The sequence below is a fragment of the Tiliqua scincoides genome, chromosome 5 (genome assembly GCF_035046505.1).
Source record: "Tiliqua scincoides isolate rTilSci1 chromosome 5, rTilSci1.hap2, whole genome shotgun sequence".
Taxonomy (NCBI): Eukaryota; Metazoa; Chordata; class Lepidosauria; order Squamata; family Scincidae; genus Tiliqua; species Tiliqua scincoides.
In genome coordinates this window covers 116,790,818-116,810,411 of record NC_089825.1, presented here as the reverse complement: position 1 = coordinate 116,810,411, position 19,594 = coordinate 116,790,818, and the positions used below count along the sequence as shown (strand labels likewise).

At 44.9% G+C, this 19,594-nt stretch overlaps 2 protein-coding genes across 2 annotated transcripts in view; both read left to right on the top strand.

The window, feature by feature from the left end:
* Positions 1-12,919, top strand: part of LOC136653385 (vomeronasal type-2 receptor 26-like) — a 47,154-nt gene extending 34,235 nt beyond the window's left edge. The window contains exons 11-13 of the mRNA XM_066630289.1: positions 5,621-5,912; positions 9,030-9,257; positions 12,914-12,919. Of these exons, the coding sequence (XP_066486386.1) occupies positions 5,621-5,912; positions 9,030-9,257; positions 12,914-12,919 (526 nt within the window). The remainder of the gene's footprint in view (positions 1-5,620; positions 5,913-9,029; positions 9,258-12,913) is intronic.
* LOC136653384 (vomeronasal type-2 receptor 26-like) lies at positions 12,916-13,815 on the top strand. The gene has a single exon (XM_066630287.1). It carries the CDS (start codon positions 12,916-12,918, stop codon positions 13,813-13,815), a length of 900 nt encoding a protein of 299 aa, XP_066486384.1.
* The last annotated feature ends 5,779 nt before the right edge of the window (positions 13,816-19,594 follow it).

Sequence of the window (19,594 nt, the reverse complement as noted above, 5' to 3'; positions counted from 1 at the left end):
ATTTAACATGGTAATGGCCAACAAATGCCGCAATCCTAACCCCTGATGTCAGTGCTTTCCAGCACTGGCATAGCGGTGCCAATGGGACGTGTGCTGCATCCGGCAGTTGGGTGTCACTCACGGAGGCCTCCTCAAAGTAAGGGAATGTTTGTTCCCTTACCTCAGAGCTGCATTGCCCTTATGTCAGCGCTGGAAAGTACTGACTTAAGGGGTTAGGATTGTGCCCAAAATGTGATATTGCATATCCTTGATTTTAAGAAGATTAACTGAGGGAGTTCTTAACCATGAATTTCTTGAAGTATGTATTTATTGGTACAATGGAAATATTCCAAGAAATAATCCTATTTCTTAGGTAGAAAATGCTTCTTGATAGGATATATTGAGATATTTTTTTCCTTTCCCAACGTCTGCATGATTATTATAATATGTATATCTAAGAATCTATGTGCTTCCTTTTGGTCATTCTTGATAGGATGTGTTGACATACACCATTCCAATTTACAAAATGCATTTTAAAAATTGCTTTATGACACCCATTTTGCCCCTTCACCAATAGCTGGTTTTTGTGTGTGTTTTTTAAAATTTAGTTGAATTCTAGATAAATGCATAGCATTGACAGACAGGGCTTACATCTGGGTCATACTTAGACATTGAACATAAGAACATAAGAACATAAGAACAGCCCCACTGGATCAGGCCATAGGCCCATCTAGTCCAGCTTCCTGTATCTCACAGCGGCCCACCAAATGCCCCAGGGAGCACACCAGATAACAAGAGACCTCATCCTGGTGCTCTCCCCTACATCTGGCATTCTGATTTAACCCATTCCTAAAATCAGGAGGTTGCGCATACACATCATGGCTTGTACCCCATAATGGATTTTTCCTCCAGAAACTCATCCAATCCCCTTTTAAAGGCGTCTAGGCTAGACACCAGCACCACATCCTGTGGCAAGGAGTTCCACAGACCGACCACGCGCTGAGTAAAGAAATATTTTCTTTTGTCTGTCCTAACCCGCCCAACACTCAATTTTAGTGGATGTCCCCTGGTTCTGGTATTATGTGAGAGTGTAAAGAGCATCTCCCTATCCACTCTGTCCATCCCCTGCATAATTTTGTATGTCTCAATCATGTCCCCCCTCAAGCGTCTCTTTTCTAGGCTGAAGAGGCCCAAACGCCGTAGCCTTTCCTCATAAGGAAGGTGCCCCAGCCCCGTAATAATCTTAGTTGCTCTCTTTTGCACCTTTTCCATTTCCACTATGTCGTTTTTGAGATGCGGCAACCAGAACTGGACACAATACTCCAGGTGTGGCCTTACCATCGATTTGTACAACGGCATTATAATACTAACCGTTTTGTTCTCAATACCCTTCCTAATGATCCCAAGCATAGAATTGGCCTTCTTCACTGCCACTGCACATTGGGTCGACACTTTCATCGACCTGTCCACCACCACCCCAATATCTCTCTCCTGATCTGTCACAGACAGCTCAGAACCCATCAGCCTATATCGAAAGTTTTGATTTTTTGCCCCAATGTGCATGACTTTACACTTACTGACATTGAAGCGCATCTGCCATTTTGCTGCCCATTCTGCCAGTCTGGAGAGATCCTTCTGGAGCTCCTCACAATCACTTCTGGTCTTTACCACTCGGAAAAGTTTGGTGTCGTCTGCAAACTTAGCCACTTCACTGCTCAACCCTGTCTCCAGGTCATTTATGAAGAGGTTGAAAAGCACCGGTCCCAGGACAGATCCTTGGGGCACACCGCTTTTCACCTCTCTCCATTGTGAAAATTGCCCATTGACACCCACTCTCTGCTTCCTGGCCTCCAACCAGTTCTCAATCCACGAGAGGACCTGTCCTCTAATTCCCTGACTGTGGAGTTTTTTCAGTAGCCTTTGGTGAGGGACCGTGTCAAACGCCTTCTGAAAGTCCAGATATATAATGTCCACGGGTTCTCCCGCATCCACATGCCTGTTGACCTTTTCAAAGAATTCTATAAGGTTCGTGAGGCAAGACTTACCCTTACAGAAGCCATGCTGACTCTCCCTCAGCAAGGCCTGTTCGTCTATGTGTTTTGAGATCCTATCTTTGATGAGGCATTCCACCATCTTACCCGGTATGGATGTTAGGCTGACCGGCCTATAGTTTCCCGGGTCCCCCCTCTTTCCCTTTTTAAAAATAGGCGTGACATTTGCTATCCTCCAATCTTCTGGCACCGTGGCCGTTTTGAGGGACAAGTTGCATACCTTAGTCAAGAGATCTGCAACTTCATTCTTCAATTCCTTAATAACCCTTGGGTGTATGCCATCAGGGCCCGGTGACTTATTGATCTTTAATTTATCAATGAGGTCTGAAACATCTTCTCTTTTAACCTCTATCTGACTTAACTCCTCGGTTAGGAGGGGCCGTTCGGGCAGCGGTATCTGCCCGAGGTCTTCTGCCGTGAAGACAGATGCAAAGAACTCATTTAATTTCTCTGCCATCTCTAAGTCTCCTTTTATCTCCCCTTTCCCTCCCTCACCATCCAGAGGGCCAACCGCTTCTCTGGCGGGTTTCCTGCTTCTAACATATTTGAAGAAGCTTTTATTATTCCCCTTAATGTTGCTGGCCATGCGTTCCTCATAGTCTCGCTTGGCCTCCCCTATCACCTTCTTACATTTCTTTTGCCACAGTTTATGTTCCTTTTTATTCTGTTCATTAGGGCAAGACTTCCATTTACGGAAGGAAGCTTCCTTGCCCTTCACAGCCTCTCTAACTTGGCTGGTTAGCCATGCGGGCACTCTCCTGGATTTAGTGGAACCCTTCTTTCTTTGCGGTATACACCTCTGCTGGGCCTCTATTACTGTTGTTTTAAGCAGCCTCCATGCACTCTGGAGAGACTGGACTCTTTTTACCCTCCCTTTCAACCTCCTTCTAACCAGCCTCCTCATTTGAGGGAAGTCCGCCCGTCGGAAGTCAAGGGTTTTTGTTGGAGATTTGCCTGGTATTCTTCCCCCAACGTGCACATCAAAACGGATCGCAGCATGATCACTGTTCCCCAATGGCTCAGTAACGTTTACATCTCTAACCAGGTCCTGCATACCGCACAAAATTAAATCCAGAGTCACCTGTCCTCTGGTGGGCTCCGTGACTAGCTGATCTAAGCCACAGTCATTTAGCACGTCAAGAAATCCGGTTTCCTTATCGTGTCCAGAACACAAATTGACCCAGTCAATATGAGGATAATTGAAGTCCCCCATGATTACAACCCTGTCCTTCCTTGTCACCTCCCTGATCTGTTTCCTCATTTCAAGGTCCCCATCCGATTTCTGGTCTGGAGGACGATAGCACGCCCCCAGTATTACATTGCTGCACAAGCCTGGTAATTTAACCCACAGAGATTCTACGGTGGAGTCGGACCCACCTTCAATCTCTACTTTGCTGGATTCTATCCCTTCCTTAACATAAAGGGCCACCCCACCTCCAACACGCCCCTGCCTGTCCCTCCTGTAGAGTTTATAGCCCGGGATTGCGGTATCCCACTGATTCTCCGCATTCCACCAGGTTTCCGTTATGCCCACTATGTCAATATTTTCCCTTGTCACCAGACATTCCAGTTCTCCCACCTTTGCTCATAGACTTCGGGCATTCGCATAAAAGCATTTATACACGGAATGCCCCAGAATGGGCTGCTTATTCGCTCCTTTGTCCCCGCATCCTCTCATTGTGCCAAACCGTCTATCACATCCCATCACCCTACCTTTCCCAATTTCTTCTCCTACCCTGCCTTTGTCTTGTTGTTCTCTAACCTCCCCATCCTCATCCCATAGGGATGAGGAGTCCCGAACCGGATGCCCCTCGGCTCCTGTCGGCCTTCCCCCAGGGATCAGTTTAAAAGCTGCTCTGCCACTTTTTTAATGTTATGCACCAGCAGTCTGGTTCCATTCTGGTTCAAATGGAGCCCGTCCCTCTTGTACAGGCCCCGCTTGTCCCAAAACGTTCCCCAGTGCCTAACGAATCTAAACCCCTCCTCCCTACACCACCGTCTCATCCACTCATTGAGACCCCTGATCTCCGCCTGCCTAGCTGGCCCTGCGCGTGGAACAGGTAGCACTTCAGAGAACGCTACCTTTGAGTAGCTACCTTTCATTGGCAAATGAAACCTCCCATGTCACTTTCATAGAACCATATCTAGGATACCAAGGAATGAAAAATAAATGCATCCTCCCTTAACATCTAGAGAATCTAGATCTATGAGTTGGAGCGCTGGTGAAATGAACTTTTTTCTTTTAAATTTTATTAGCAACTTCCCTATGAAAAGGGAAGTTCACTAAAGAGGTAAATGAGAAAGAAATCTCATGATATAGATGGAGAGGCTTGCCCATGTATCCCCAAATAAACGTGCTTCATCCTGGACAGGGTCACAGTTCTTGCCATCCTACTTCCTAGTTTGTCAGGCTCTGCCCACAAGTCCCCAAGCACCAATGTGCTGTCTGTGGGCTCAGCCCCCAATCTTATGAAATGAGCAGGCTGGGCAAGATCAGCTCATATATGGAAAAGTGATGCACAGACTGGCATTATACATGGTGTAGAGAAAATATGTAGAGAGCAGGGTTTTTCCTCCTCCCATAACACTAGAATGTAATAGATCTGGGACAACAAAAAAGTACTTCTTCACATTGTCCATTCTTTATGTACAGAATTCTCTGTTTTAGGATGTTGCATTGAAACATGTTCAGTGCACTGAACATGTTCTCAGTTCTAAGGAGATTGCTGGGATTGATTTTTCAACCATTTCCAAACTTTGCAAAGGTTATTATAACCTATAATAACCTTTACTATAAACTTTACAAAGGTTAGTCATTTTTATAAAGGTTGCTCCAGTTTCTAATTCTCCCTCTCTATTCTTCTTAATACTTATATGATTTGGCTTTCAATACAGCAGACTTTGTTTAATCTGATTTACATTGTAGGAATGAAAGACACCTCCAAAAATCTTTCCTTGCTTCTCAAAGGAAGATGGAACAATCCCCAATTCATTCTAATTTCATGTCCTTTACAGTTCAATTTCATTGTATGACACCGTTATTAGAAATTGACTCTAGTGCAGTGGTTCTCAAACTTTTAGCACCAGGACCCACTTTTTAAATGAGAATCTGTGAGGACCCACCAGAAGTGATGTAATGATCAGAAGTGACATTATCAAGCAGTAAAAATTTTAACAAACCTAGGCTGCAATCCTGCCCACACTTACCTAGTGGTGGGTCCCATTTACTATCATTGGTAAAAGCATATACATAGTAGCCTGTTAAAGCTACAGAACTGTAACATTTCCCCAGATGCCGTCACATACCATGATCAAGTTTAATATATTAAAAAAATAAAATATGGAAATGAATGGGGACCCACTTTAAATTGGCATGTGACCCACCTAGTGGGTTCTGATCCACAGTTTGAGAAACACTGCTCCAGTGCATGATTAGAGTATCACTGCCATGACCACCACTAAGTCACACCATTGAATGATTTTGATTCATATTTTCATATGAGTATACAGGATTTAGTACAGTTCTGAAAAAGCCATTTAAATGAGTGAGTGAAATCTCCTTCTGAAATGGAACAAAACTCTTTTTCTAGTGTCGTGCCTAAGAATTACCAGCACATCCTGGCCTTGGCCTTTGCAATAAAGGAGATCAATGAAAACCCTCAGCTCTTACCCAATGTCACCCTGGGCTTCCAAGTCTTTGACAACTATTTCACTGCAAAGTCAACTTATCATGCCACTATGCTACTTCTATCCAAACTGGAACGCTTCATCCCCAGTTACGTCTGTGAACTCGGGAACAACCTTATTACAGTCATTGGAGGACTGGATACACAGACCTCCCTTTGTGTGGCCACCATCTTGGATATTTACAAGATTCCACAGGTAGGATGTGTAGGACCATTTCAGTGAATAAAAATTTAATGCTTCATCCACAGTTCCTTTGTCCTTCCAGACATAATTTGTAATCTGGAGGCAAAAATGTATATATTTAAAGTGGTCTGGTGATCCTAATTAATTAAAATGTTAGGAAAAATACTAAAAAAAATGATAACTGACTGACAGCCCAATCCTATTCACACTTCCCTGGGAGTAAGCCCCATTGACTTTAATGGGACTTACTTCTGAGTAGACAAGCATAGGATTGGGCTATTATTCATTTAGAACTCCCAGTTTTTACTTTTTCTTCAAGAAAGCAAATGTGAATGAGAAATCTTGATTTTTAATCCCAAAAATTTACCCCATGTTTAAGAACTCCAAAGTTTTATTCTCAATGAGCCAATTTTCTCAGGCGTACTGTACTGAACTCTCACTATAGTGTTTGGCTCACCGATTGTACCCAGGACCCCAAGAAATAGCTAATGGGATGGTTTCATTTTCCAATCCTGATATGGATTCTTTCCTTTCCAGCAACTTTTTCAGTTCATTAGGTCCCCAGATAGCTTTGTTTTCTTGCAGAAAAACTAGACATCACATGTCACATGACATTGCTGCTGCTGTTGTTTTTCATGTAAATAGTGGATTGTGGAGGTTAAAACAGGGTGAATCTACAAGGGAGCAGTAGGGAGGACTTCAGAGTTTTGCTCCCATTGTGATTGCAAACTAACACAATTCGGTGCACAATTTTAATTTGGGGGGGGGAAACACATTCTGGGTTATATGTGTCTCTTAAGTGACACAAATTCATTGCATGAATGGCAATTTGCATTGCATCCATTTCTTATTCTCCAGCAGTCCAGTTTCCTGTTTAAAGAGATAGAAAATGGAAAGATATAAAAACTAACGCAACAAACTGCATGCATTTTAAATGAATAAATAATTAAACTTTTTTCCCGGACTCCAGCTCATAGTTTCAAAATCATCATTGCTGTTGAGAATATAACAGTAGCAAACCTCCCTAGCAGAGCAACTCGGGGCATACGCCTGTGATGGCAACCCCTGGCGGGCTGTCGCCGCTCCCGCGCACTGGTTTGCTCCCCCCACCTGAGGCTCACGGAGCCTCGTACGACCTCATGAGGAAGCTGCTTGAACCATTCACTAATGAGGCTATGCTGTGTCTCCAAACTAGATGTGATAGGGCAAAACGGATGCCATTTTTGGAATCCGCACCCTAAATATACCCAGGAATTGGTGTAACACTTAAGGAAGCAAAATGTGTGTTGGCCTGTGTAATTTGTATGAAGTGCTTTCAATACTTGGGAGTGATCTACAGTGATCCAGTTGCTGTTGTTTTCCCACCTCCCACCTCTACAGCTCATTTATGGTCCTGCTCCACTGATAAAGGACAAAACCCCAGGACTTCCCTTCTATCAAATGGTCCCCAAGGAAGACCTCCAGTGTGCAGGAATTCTCTCTTTACTTCTGCATTTCTGTTGGAAATGGATTGGGCTATTTGTTGTTGATAATGAACAGGGAGAAAGGTTTATGAAAACAGTGATTCCAATGTTTTCCCAGAATGGCATCTGTTTTGCGTTCATTGCTAGCTATCCTGTCTTTACTTTTGTCACAGCAATTAATGACATGTTCAATCATGGGGCAAAAATACATGACAGAGTCATGAGCAGCAAAGCGAATGTAGTGTTGGCCTATGGCGAATCTTATTCCATGGTATTCTTGAGATGGCTGCCATATCTATCAGAACAGGAAGATGTGACAAATCAACCAAATGGTAAAGTCTGGATCGTGACAGCACAGATGGAATTCACCTCATTTGTCTATCAAAGGAACTGGACTACAGAAATAATCAATGGTGCTCTTGCTTTCACAATTCACTCCAATGATCTACCAGGATTCCAACATTTCATTGAGAACAGAAACCCTTCCAACACAAAGGGAGATGGTTTCATCCGGGACTTCTGGCAACAGGCTTTTGCTTGTGTGTTCCCAAATTCAGTCCTGGGTCCAGTGAAGGGGGATATTTGCACAGGGGAGGAGAAGCTGGAGAACCTTCCTAGTTCCTTTTTTGAAATGAGTATGACTGGCCACAGCTACAGCATCTACAATGCTGTCCATGCTGTGGCCCATGCACTACATGCCATGTCTTCATCTAGTGTCCAATATAAATCCCTAATGGGCAAGGAAAGACTGAATTTTCAGCATCAACACTTGTGGCAGGTAGTCAGCTACCTCTTATGGTCCACTTATACTTGAGCACAAAATCTGTGTGCCCAAATATTTTAGTGAGTAGCCTGTACTGTCTTTAAAACTTTTTGTAGCGCTGGGGTGGGGGGAAAGAGATGGAAAGGAAAGAGAGTTGTGGAATGTAACTGACCCTGGGTGCCAGCTGGCATGAAGGTTCTCAGATGGAGACTGGAAGGAGGTTGACCTGATGAAGTACCAGATATTCAAAAGGACAGCAAGGGAGGACAGTGGAACAAACAACAGAAGTTTCTAATGCCAAGGATATTTATAGGGTTCTGCCCCATAGAATCTCATAGGATTCGTAGGTTGGCTGAATAAATCAAGAAGTTTACTCCATTAAATATCTGGTCACATGAAACATGATGTTCCAGTTGGATTTGAGAATGGAAGTTTTGTTCAGCATTTTGGAGGTTTAACAACTCCATTTCCATTTGTGGAGAAGAATAGAAGAATAGAATGGAGTGGATAAGTGTCCATTCAAATCTGCATCAATGAACTCCATAGATTTAATGACCAAAGGAGTTGTATATGATTACATGGTTCAAATGACAAGTGTGACCTTCTTGCCATACCCAAAGTATGGAATACACTTTTGGAGAGTGTTGTCTAACTCCATTAATGATTAATTTCCACATGGCAGTGAAATTTATTTCAACTGATGTTCTGCTGCAAGATTCAGTACGATTTCTTTGCAGTAGTCTAGGCCAAGCAATTATCTGAAGCATGACTAGATCTGTAAACTAAATGAAACATGTAGTTCTTCAGAGCAGGTATTTGTGTTTATATCTCATTGTGAAGGATTCAACTCGGGATGGTGTAAATGAAGACTTTTCTAAACTCTGGTGTTCTTTTCCATTGTAGCTCCATCATTTTCTGCAAGGAGTCTCATTTAACAACAGTGCAGGGGACACCTTTTCTTTTGACAAAAATGGGGAGTTAGTAGCTGGATTTGATATCATGAACTGGATTGTTTACTCCAACCAATCCTTTCAGAGAGTGAAAGTTGGGAGTGTGGACCCCCAGGCTCCTCTAGACCAGGCCTTTGCCATCAATGAGAATGCCATCACTTGGCACAGATGGTTTAACCAGGTAGGATATTCCAGATCAAGTTTTAGACATGCACAGTAACATATATAGAACTCTTCTTACTTTTTTTTCACAGTTGGAGCATGGAAAGGGAGGTGTGTGGTGCATAGAAAACAGTGTCCTTTTATACTCTCATCGTTTCCTTCTCCATTTCCCATAATTTTGGAATATTGGACTGGTTTGAAAAATACTGTTCATTAGTAACTAATAAGACAGTGGATAAAAACTGCAGACATTAATATCTGAACCTTTCTGTAGGTGAGCACATGGGTTTTAAGCTGATCTCGTAGCTGGTTCTATATAATTTTCTTCTAAGATTAACCACTCATTTTATGGTTGCAGAAATTTATTTTCTATCTTGATATCTGGTCTGGATAATGTTGCTTCCTTTTTATCTGGGGTAATAGCCAGGCAGAGCCCTGGGACTCTGGGCAGTGACTGATGTTTATGCTTATGTTGTGTTGTCTTTGTAAATTTTTGTTTTGTTTTGTTCTTTCTCTGTATTTTATGCCAATAAAGGTCTTACTGAACTATCTGGAATTTGTCATGTTCCAGTAATGTGGCACATGGCTGTTTAAACATCACTGTAGCCCTTCTTTTTACGATCAAATGATAATCACTGTAAAGTACCAATGTGTTGGACCTGATCCACATGCTTCAAGATGAGTGACATGGAAGTACAGCTCCCAGGCAGCTTGAGATATGAAAATGCCCCAGCACCTTTAGGATGTCAACCCCATTATTCATAAGACTAACACTGCTCTCTTCAATTTGGGGACTAGGTACAGCCTCATTCTGTATGTTCTGAGAGCTGCCCTCCTGGTTCCAGCAAGAAAGTGAAAGAGGGGGAGCCCTTTTGCTGCTATGACTGCATCCTATGTCCAGAAGGGAAGATTTCAGACCAGAAGGGTAAGAAGTAGACTAAACAGATTTATCTGAGAGATCAGCTTAAAGCCCATGCCCTCACTGACTGGCTCAGGGAACAGTGTATGCTGCTCCGAATCTTTCAAGGGATTGTGGGGCAATCAAAATAGTGTCATGAAAATTTCACATGTCTGGTAGTGGAACGATAGCAAATACTCTACCAAAGGACACACCTGCTCAATGAATCCTAAATACCTTGGAAATCAAGGAGGCAAGGAAGCCCAATGCTTGACTCAGTTAAATCCTATGAATTTCAACAGATCGGGTCGTGACTCAATGCCCCATCCAACCTCCACCACTGGCACCAGTGTGGTTGCCGTGGAAGAGTATGTGTTGCGTTCAGTGGGGGAGCAGGTTCAGGAGGTCTGCTAGAGGTAAATAAAATATTTTTTACTCCACTCTGCATGTGCCTCCTGATGGCTTCTGAGTCTCCTTTGATTGGTCCCCGTTATATCGTTGGCATGAGTCTGAGGAGAGAAAGTGGTCAGCTGAAAATGGAAGCTAAGATCCAGCATGCACATCAGCTGCCAAGATCCTTCCACTTGGGCCTGCTCCCTGCCATTGTCCTCAGCTCCCTCTCCCCACCTCAGAATACCCCCTCATCTCCCCATCCCTGCCCCAGCCACACACTTAATGTGGAGCCTCCTTGAAGTGCTGTTCTGCACATCACACCTCTCACTGTTTGTGGTAGCGACCTGGCAATGCATGACCATAGGACCGGCCACATTTCCTTGGGATCCAATCTGACATCTGTTTCTCTCCTACCCTTCCGATCTTCAGCAGACGGAGACTTGTGCTATCATCATTTGGCAGAATTCACCCTTTAATCTCCTTGAAGGTTCTTCTGTGATGGCTGGAGATGCCTTAAAAACCAAAAGAATCATTGCAACACCTGTCTTTTAAATGCTTTTAAATCTGTTTTGAATGTCTCCTATTTCTTGCATTCACCACCTTGGGAAAAACAGTTGAAATGAAGACGGTGCATTTTGGGATGAAATAGTACTGATTTGGTTCCCGTAGCTTGACAGATACAAGAGAATCTTGCTCTCAACTGCATGAGCCACTAAGCCCAGATCTACCTGCTTGCACAGCGTTGGATTCTAGATACAGTAATGTGGAAAACCAAGCAAACTTCTAAGTTTCTCTATAAAATATTTGGACTATAGAAATTCATTGCAGAAAATGAGCATCCTACTATTTAGTATGGGCAGTGCAATCCTAACTTGCATTGGAACCGGTAGGCCAATGTGCTGTATCCAGCACAAGTTTGGGACCAACTGTGGCTCAGCAAGGGGAAACTTTTCCCCTTACCCTGGGGAGAGCCGCAGCAGCCCCAATGGGTCTACTTGGATCTGATGAAGTGGTGCAGATCTGAGCAGAATGGATCACCCAGGGGTTGCTCTGTACTGTCCAGGAATGGGGGCTAGGATTCTGTATAACTGCCAGTCCTGGCCCCACCTCCTGCAACCTGCCCACCCGCCCATGGGCCTCCCCTCCCCCACCCCAGATCCTTTTCTCTGCCACCTCCCTGCCCTCTGCATGCCCCCTCCAACGCCTGTGCCAGCTGAACTTGGCTGGCACAGACCTACCGTCTCCTGCCACCACAAAGGCTGGATTTGGCGCAGCTTATTCCCATGGATGCGCAAATGTGCTTTACTGCACAGTTCAAGGGCGCCTGACCAGGGCGCAGTTAGGATTGTGCCCTTAAGCTGACACTAGGAAGGAAAGTGTCCTGTGTGTACCAAAATGTACTTCAGCAGCAGCTGTAGTCCCGCAGCTGTATCTCTAAGCTCCGTACACACCTTCATTGTAAGAGGATCCACAAGACAAAGAGCTACTGTAGCAGGTCAGTTTCCTCCCAGATTTGACACTGTGTTTAGGAGTGTCATGTATGCATTCCTTGCCCAGCAGATATGACTTGTGGCAGCAGCTGTCACCACACACCCAGCATCTCTCACAGTCAGCAAGTTTGGGGGAGATCAGAAAAATGTAAGATCCCAGGAAATTTTAGGGCCCCATCCTTTGTCTCCTGGGCCTCCTTTTTGACCCTGATCCTGGTTAAAAGTTACCCCCTTTACCCCAACTGTAGGTGTGCAAATCTCCTGGTTTGATGTATGTGGAATGAACAAAGGAGATCTATCATTTGCAAGGTTCCTTTAAAGCAGCCATCTCCAAAGTGGAGACTGCTGCACGACAGCTAAAGATTCCCTGGTGCAGATGCAGCCTCCAGAAAATGCAACTGTGTCCCCCCCCCCCCCAATTTTTGCCTCAACCAGCCACTTCTGGCCTCTGACACCTCAACTGGATATGTGCTCAAATTTCAGGGCAGAAGCAGCTGGACACAACCAGAAATGTGGGTGCCCTGAGGCGTTTTGCGGAGGGTCCCCTGCAGAATGGTAAACACCATTCACACAGGGGAGGGCTTACAAAGAGCGCTGGATCTGGTCCATGGGCTTCAGTCTGGGGGGCCCTGCTTTAGAGCAAAGGTGGAAATTCCATGCACTTCAGCATTGAAGAGGCCATGTGAAGAGTATGGCAGATGGCTCCACTTTGGAATGGACTGAAGTGAGAGATAGGGGCATCAGGAGATTTCACTTTGTGCTGCCCTTGTTCACTATTGTCCCCAAATGAGTCCTCTAAATGAAGAAAGTGTCATATGGGAGAGGAAGAGTTGTAAGAGGTTGCTGCATTTGTGCTGTGTTTTTGCAATGAAGACACCATGTTTTCTTTTGCAGACATGAATGACTGTTTCAAATGCTCAGCTGAAACATATCCAGCCAAAACCCGGGATTTCTGTATTCCCAAGGAGATCAGCTTCCTTTCCTTTGAAGAGCCTTTGGGGATCAGTCTAACTTGCTCGGGTTTTTCCTGTTCCCTGAACACAGCTCTGGTGCTCAGGACATTTATGAAGCACCACAACAGTCCCATCGTCAAAGCCAACAACCGAAATCTCACCTACACTCTCCTCGTCTCCCTCCTGCTCTGCTTCCTCTCTGCATTCCTGTTCATTCACCGACCCAAGATGGTGACTTGTCTCCTCCGACAAACAGCTTTTGGCATCATCTTCTCAGTGGCTATTTCTTGTGTGCTGGCAAAGACCATCACAGTAGTTCTGGCTTTCATGGCCACCAAGCCAGGAAGCAGGATGACGCAGTGGGTGGGGACAAGATTGACCACCTCCATTGTTCTTTCCTGTTCTCTTATTCAGACAGGAATTTGTACTGTGTGGCTGGCAACCTCTCCCCCATTTCCTGATGTTGACCAGCACTCCATGGGAGAAGAAATTGTGCTGGAATGCAATGAGGGGTCTGTGTTCATGTTTTACTGTGTCCTGGGCTATATGGGTCTCCTGGCCCTTGTCAGCTTCACTGTGGCTTTCTTAGCCAGGAAACTACCTGACACCTTCAATGAAGCCAAATTGATCACTTTCAGCATGTTGGTCTTTTGCAGTGTTTGGTTGTCCTTTGTTCCAACGTACCTGAGCACAAAGGGAAAGTACATGGTAGCTGTGGAGATCTTCTCTATTTTAGCCTCCAGTGCTGGGCTGCTGGGTTGCATTTTCTTCCCCAAATGTTACATCATTGTGTTGAGACCAGACCTGAACAGCAAGGAACAGCTCATAAGAAAAAAGATCTGAAGAAAAGTTTGTGGTTTTTTTGTTTTTTTTAATTTAAATTTAAATCCAGGCATCCCACCACAAATTGCATGAAACAAGGTGAACTGGAATAAAATACTCCACATTTATTTATGATATTTGATTTGTTTTTAATTCCACAAATCCTATGTAAACAGACTTCTCCCTCCTCAATTGCAGGAAGTTAACCAGGATAAATCAATAATTCTGTTTTCCCTTTTGCAACACCCAGTGACTTCGCTAGGGGGGCTTGGTTGTGCGGGCTGCATGGGGTGATGCACATAGGTGGGGGAGGGTGCGGGCTGCATGGGGTGATGCACACAGGTGGGGGATGCACTCGTGACCAAAATCGCTAAACTCGTGGTTTGTAGGAATAATACCATCATGTTATATACCATTCGATGCATAATTTACAGGGGAATGCAATTAAAAAAATAGGAGTGAAATATCTCTGTCAAAAATTATGGCCAAAAAATCAGAAAGCAAAAATGCAACTGTCTTATGTTACAAAAAAGTACATTTCCTTAATTCGAAACAGACCAGTGAGATGACTGTTCAAAGAGCTAGTGATATGTCATTATGACACAGCATGGAACCAATAAGGTGTCATTCAGGTGACATCCTGGGGGGTGGGTGACACCACTAGTGACCAAAATATCTAAAATTGTGATTTTTAAGAATGACACCATCATGTTATATACCATTTGATGAGTTATTTTTGGTAAAATGAAATGAAAAAAATCACATTGAAATATGTGTTCTATCAAAAGGTATAGCTAAGAAATAGCTGGTATAACTAAGGTATAGCTGGTAGCTAACCCTACCAGCATGGCAGGGCAATGGTACATCACCACGCCCACCATCCAGGTCATTGCCCCACTGAACTCATGGGAGGAGATCCATCATGGGGGTGACACACTGGCCTCCTGTACCAGGTGACGCAAATTCTAGTAATGCCCCTGGCAACACCTCGCTGTATCCAACGTGAGATCACCTCATGGTCACCCCAGTTTTCCAATGCTAACTTTTTGTAAATGGTTTAAGATGAATTGCTCCACCTTTCCGAAGCCCGACAGTCTTTGAGACAGACCTTACTATCCAAGCTGCATCTGCAAGCCAGGCAGCCTCTTGAGGCCAGTTCTAGTTCTCCTTCTGAATCTTGCTTAGTATCAGAACAGAATAAGAGCCCTGCTGGATCACGCTAAAGCAGGGGTGTCCAAAGTTTTTGGCAGGAGGGCCACATAGTCTCTCTGACACTGTGTCGGGGGCCAGAAAAAAAGAATTAATTCACATTTCAAATTTGAATAAATTTACATACGTTTACATAAATGAATATGTTAAAGATGAACTTATATGAATGAATGAAGGTCTTGCAATAGTTCAAGGCCTATAAAAGGCCTTGCACAAAGCAAGGCTGGCCTTTCCTTTTCTGCCGATACTGCATCACAGACGTGAAACAGCAAGAAGTGGAGGGAGCCCTCACGCTGAGAGCAGTCAGGCCAGTGTGGGCTCCAACAAATCACCGGTGGGCCAGAGGCTCATTGGAGACTGGGGGCTCCGTGAGGGCTGCATTGAAAGGCCTCAAGGGCCGCAAGTGGCCCCAGGGCCGGGGTTTGGGCACCCCTGGGCTAAAGGATCAGCTGGCTTACATCCTCTTAGTGGGGGAGAGGCAGAGAAGAAATATGACAAATAAATAATTGCCAAACTAGTCCAGCTTCCTATATCTCAGTGGGTACCAAGGAAAACTCAAGGGAGCACCCAAGTCAACCAGACATCCTTATCCTCTGGTCACTCCCTTGAATCTGGTATTCAAACTTTTCTTCCATAAATCTGATTAAAAGCATTTTGCCCTTTGGGTGCCTGCATAATATCCTTTGGCAGGAGGTTCCACAGATGAACTACACACTGGTAAATGAATATTTCCTTTTGTCTGTACTAATGCTCCTGCTACTAAATTTTAGTGGATGTCCCCTTGTGTTATGTGAGAGGGAAACTTCCCTGTCTATTCAGCCCATGCATAAATGTGTATGTCTCACTCATAATGTTTCACCCACACATTGGAGAAGCTGCAAAAAGGAGCAACTAACATGATTAGTGAACTGGAATATTTTCCTAAAGAAGAAAGGCCTCAGCATTTGGTGCTACTGTCTAGAAGAAAGACACCTTTGGTGGCTACAGGTGCCTTCCTTCTGAACCGAAGCCCTATATGCTGTAGACTTTCCTCTAATGCCTCAGAGCCCAATCTTGAACAGTGTGTGCTGGCTTACCGCTGGTGTATACTGTTCCAAATGTGCTGTAAGGCATGTTTACAGGCCCTAGCACCAGATCTGGGCTACCGCGGGGTGGCCCCCAGAGCTCCGCCACTCAGCAGTCGTGTGGACCCCCAAACAGCAGAGAGGTAAGTAGCGGCATGGGGGGAGGCAGGGAGGAGGCTTTCGGAGGAGGGGGAGGTGGGGAGAGGGTGGGGAGGAGGTGTTCTGGTGGGGAGGTGTGGAGAGGGCAGGGAAGAGGCTTTCACGGGAAGAGAGCAGGGAGGGAACAGGAAGGGAGCAGGGCAGGACTGGTGAAGCGAAGCTCCACTGGATCTAGAACATCTGTGTTGTGCTCACTGCCTGACGCAGAGGTTCTTGCGGGGTTATTTGCTTTACTGGGGGAAGGGGACAAAAGTCCCCTTAGGAGAAGAGAGCCCAGAGCAAGCAGGATGTGTTGGCAGCCAATATTGGCACTACTGCAGTCCTACGCCGCAGGCAGCTCAGGTTTGGGCTGTGAGGGCCCAATCCTATCCAAATTTTCCAGTGTTAGTGCAGCCATGCCAATAGGGCATGCACTGCATCTTGTGGTGGGGAGGCAATCATGGAGGCCTCCTCCAGATAAGGGAACATTGCATTGCAATGGAAAGATGGATAGGATTAGGCCCTCAGTCCATTATTCATTTTATTCACTCTCTTCTGCAACTTTTCCAGTTCCACTATATCCTTTTTGAGATGTGGCGACCAGAACTGGACACAGTACTCCAGATGTGGCCTTAGCTTTGAGTTGGACAATGGCATAATAATATTTGCCAATCCCTCTTTTAATAATCCCAAGCATGGAATTGGCCTTTTTTTTCCACAGCAGCAGCACACTGGGTTAACCATTTCATTGAGCTTTCCACAAGCACCCTGGACTTCTCTCCTGATCCATCACATACATACTCCTCAGAACTCCTGTGAACTTTTAGTTGAAAGGAGGTAAACACTGTTAAATTTAAACACTATTTAAACACTGTTAAATACTGTTAATAAACCCATTAGCATATGTGTGAAATTTTGATTTCTTGCTTCAACATGCAACATTTTAGATTTTCTCACATTGAAGATTGCCTGCCATTTTGCTGCTGATTCACCCAATTAAGAGAGGTCCTTTTTGAGAATTCCTTCTCGACCTCACCAGCTTGAAAACCTTAGTGTCTTCTGCAAACTTGGCCACCTCACTGTTTGCCCTCAACTCCAGGTCACCTATGAACAAGTTGAAAAGCACTTTTCCCAAGATCACTCCTTTTCACCTCTCTCCAAAGCTGGTATTTTCCATTGACACCTACTCTCTGTTTCCTGGTCTTCAACCACTTTCCTGTCCATGAGAAGTCATGCTATCTAATTCATAACTATGGAGACTTCTCACGAGGCTTTGGTGAGGGTCTGTGTCAGTCACTAGGATTTGCATCACCCAGTGCAGGAGACTTGTGCATCACCCCATGCAGTGGGCGGGGCAATGCCCCAGGTGGTGGGCGTGGTGATGTACCATTGCCCCACCCCCACTGGTTTTTTGGCTGTACCTTTTGTTAGAACACAGATATTTCAATGTGGTTTGTTTCATTGCATGCTGCATGAAATTACGCATTGATTGATATATAACATGATGGTCAGGGAGACAGACCAGGGACAGACTGCACTTGCTCCCGGTGTGGAAGGGATTGTCACTCCCGGATTGGCCTTTTCAGCCACACTAGACGCTGTGCCAGAACCACCTTTCAGAGCGCGATACCATAGTCTTTCGAGACTGAAGGTTGCCAATACAATATTCCTCCAAATTCTGATTTTAGTGATTTTTGAAAACTTGTAGAGTCTCTCTCACACACATGCACACACACACGCACACACACCCCGTGTCAACTTAATAACACCTTATTGCAGCAGTTCTCAAACTTTTAGCACTGGGACCCACTTTTTAGAATGATAATCTGTCCAGGACCGTCCACTGTCCAGGAAGTGATGTCATGGCCAGCAGTGACATCATCAAGCAAATTAAAATAAATAATTATAAATAATTAAAATAAAAGAAATAATTAAATAAAGGGGAGTCAGTCCTGTTCCACCAAGTGAATCTACTCTGAAGTAAGTCCTATTGTGGTCAATAGGCCTTACTCTCAGGAAGGTGTGGGTAGGATTGCAGCCTATGAGCCCAATCCTATGCATGTCTACTCTGAACTAAGTCCCATAGTGGTCAATGGAGCTTACTCTGTAGTCTGCCTGCAATAACAACCCCCCCAAAAAGAATCAGTGAGGTTTCCCTCCCTCCCCAGTACCCAGTGCCTCCCCAGTGCCCAGTGCTTCTATTTCAAGCACATCAAGATAAAGACCCTCCTGGCTTTGCAAGTGCAAAACAGAAAACTTTCCCATTACAATTCAAGCCTCTTTCTTGCTTTTTTTTTGGGGGGGGGAGGGTGGCTGCCTTCTGCTGCACTCCAGCTCCATCGGATCAGGACCCTTCTGGTGTCCTCACATTCCCCTTTCCCTGGCCTGACCACCAGCCAAGGCATGTCTGCCTACTCCTGAGTAAACGCGACTGTGAGGCTGCTTTACTTTCCATAGGTCTCCATAGACTGCAGCTGGGAGGGAGGGACCTCCTTCTCTGGTGATTTTTGGGGCTGCACTCGTTGGATCAGGACTATTCTGATGTCCTTGGAGTCCTCTCAGCCTGCCCTTTTTGATGGACTAAGGCAAATCTGCCCAATTGCGAGTAAACGCGCAATACAGCTCACTTTCACTTTCCATAGGGATCCATTCATTTTTTTTCCTTCCAGTTTTTTGTCCATACCTTTTGAAGGAAAGGAGCAATTTCAATTCTGTTTTTTTGAATTGCACTCTGCTTGTCATTCTGCATCCAACGGTGTATGGCATGACACAGTAGCTCCTAAGGCTGCGATGTTAGCGCATCCTCTGCCAGGGCGTGTCACCCCCCCCGGCGCATCACCTGGTGCGGCCCGCACCCCCCACACCTCCCTAGCAATGCCAGTGGTCTGTGTCAAATAACTTTTGAAAGTCTAGATAAATAATATCAATGGGTTTGCCCACATCAGTCAGTTGGCCTACATCCACATGGAGCCTGGCTGCCATGTGCTATGTGCAAGGGGACAGCAGCCAAGCAGGTCATGCCTGTTCCAATATTGACCAGCTGAAGAAGAATTTTTCAAGGGAATGATCCTTGGTACATCAAGATTGCTCTGCCTGCTGTAGTTCATTTGGATCCCAAGTGTCCCTTCCTATCCAACTAAGTGGAAATGAAAAAGTTTCTTTGTACACAAACATGCTTTCTTCTACAACTCCCTAGGGAATGCCCAACTTGGAATTGGCTGCGACCATCCCCTTCAATTAGCTTGAGTGTAATAATTGAGGTTGCTGCTTCTCAAAAGGCTCTGTGGAATTTTCATGGCCTCAAGCAAAGCAATGGCACAGATGGAACTTAGCAGCACTTTGGGGTAAGGACAAGAAACGGGAGGATCCAACAGTCTGTTTTCTCATAC

What these genes read in the sequence shown, in the direction of transcription:
- LOC136653384 (XM_066630287.1), top strand. Translation starts at nt 12,916, where the DNA reads ATGAATGACTGTTTCAAATGCTCAGCTGAAACATATCCAGCCAAAACC.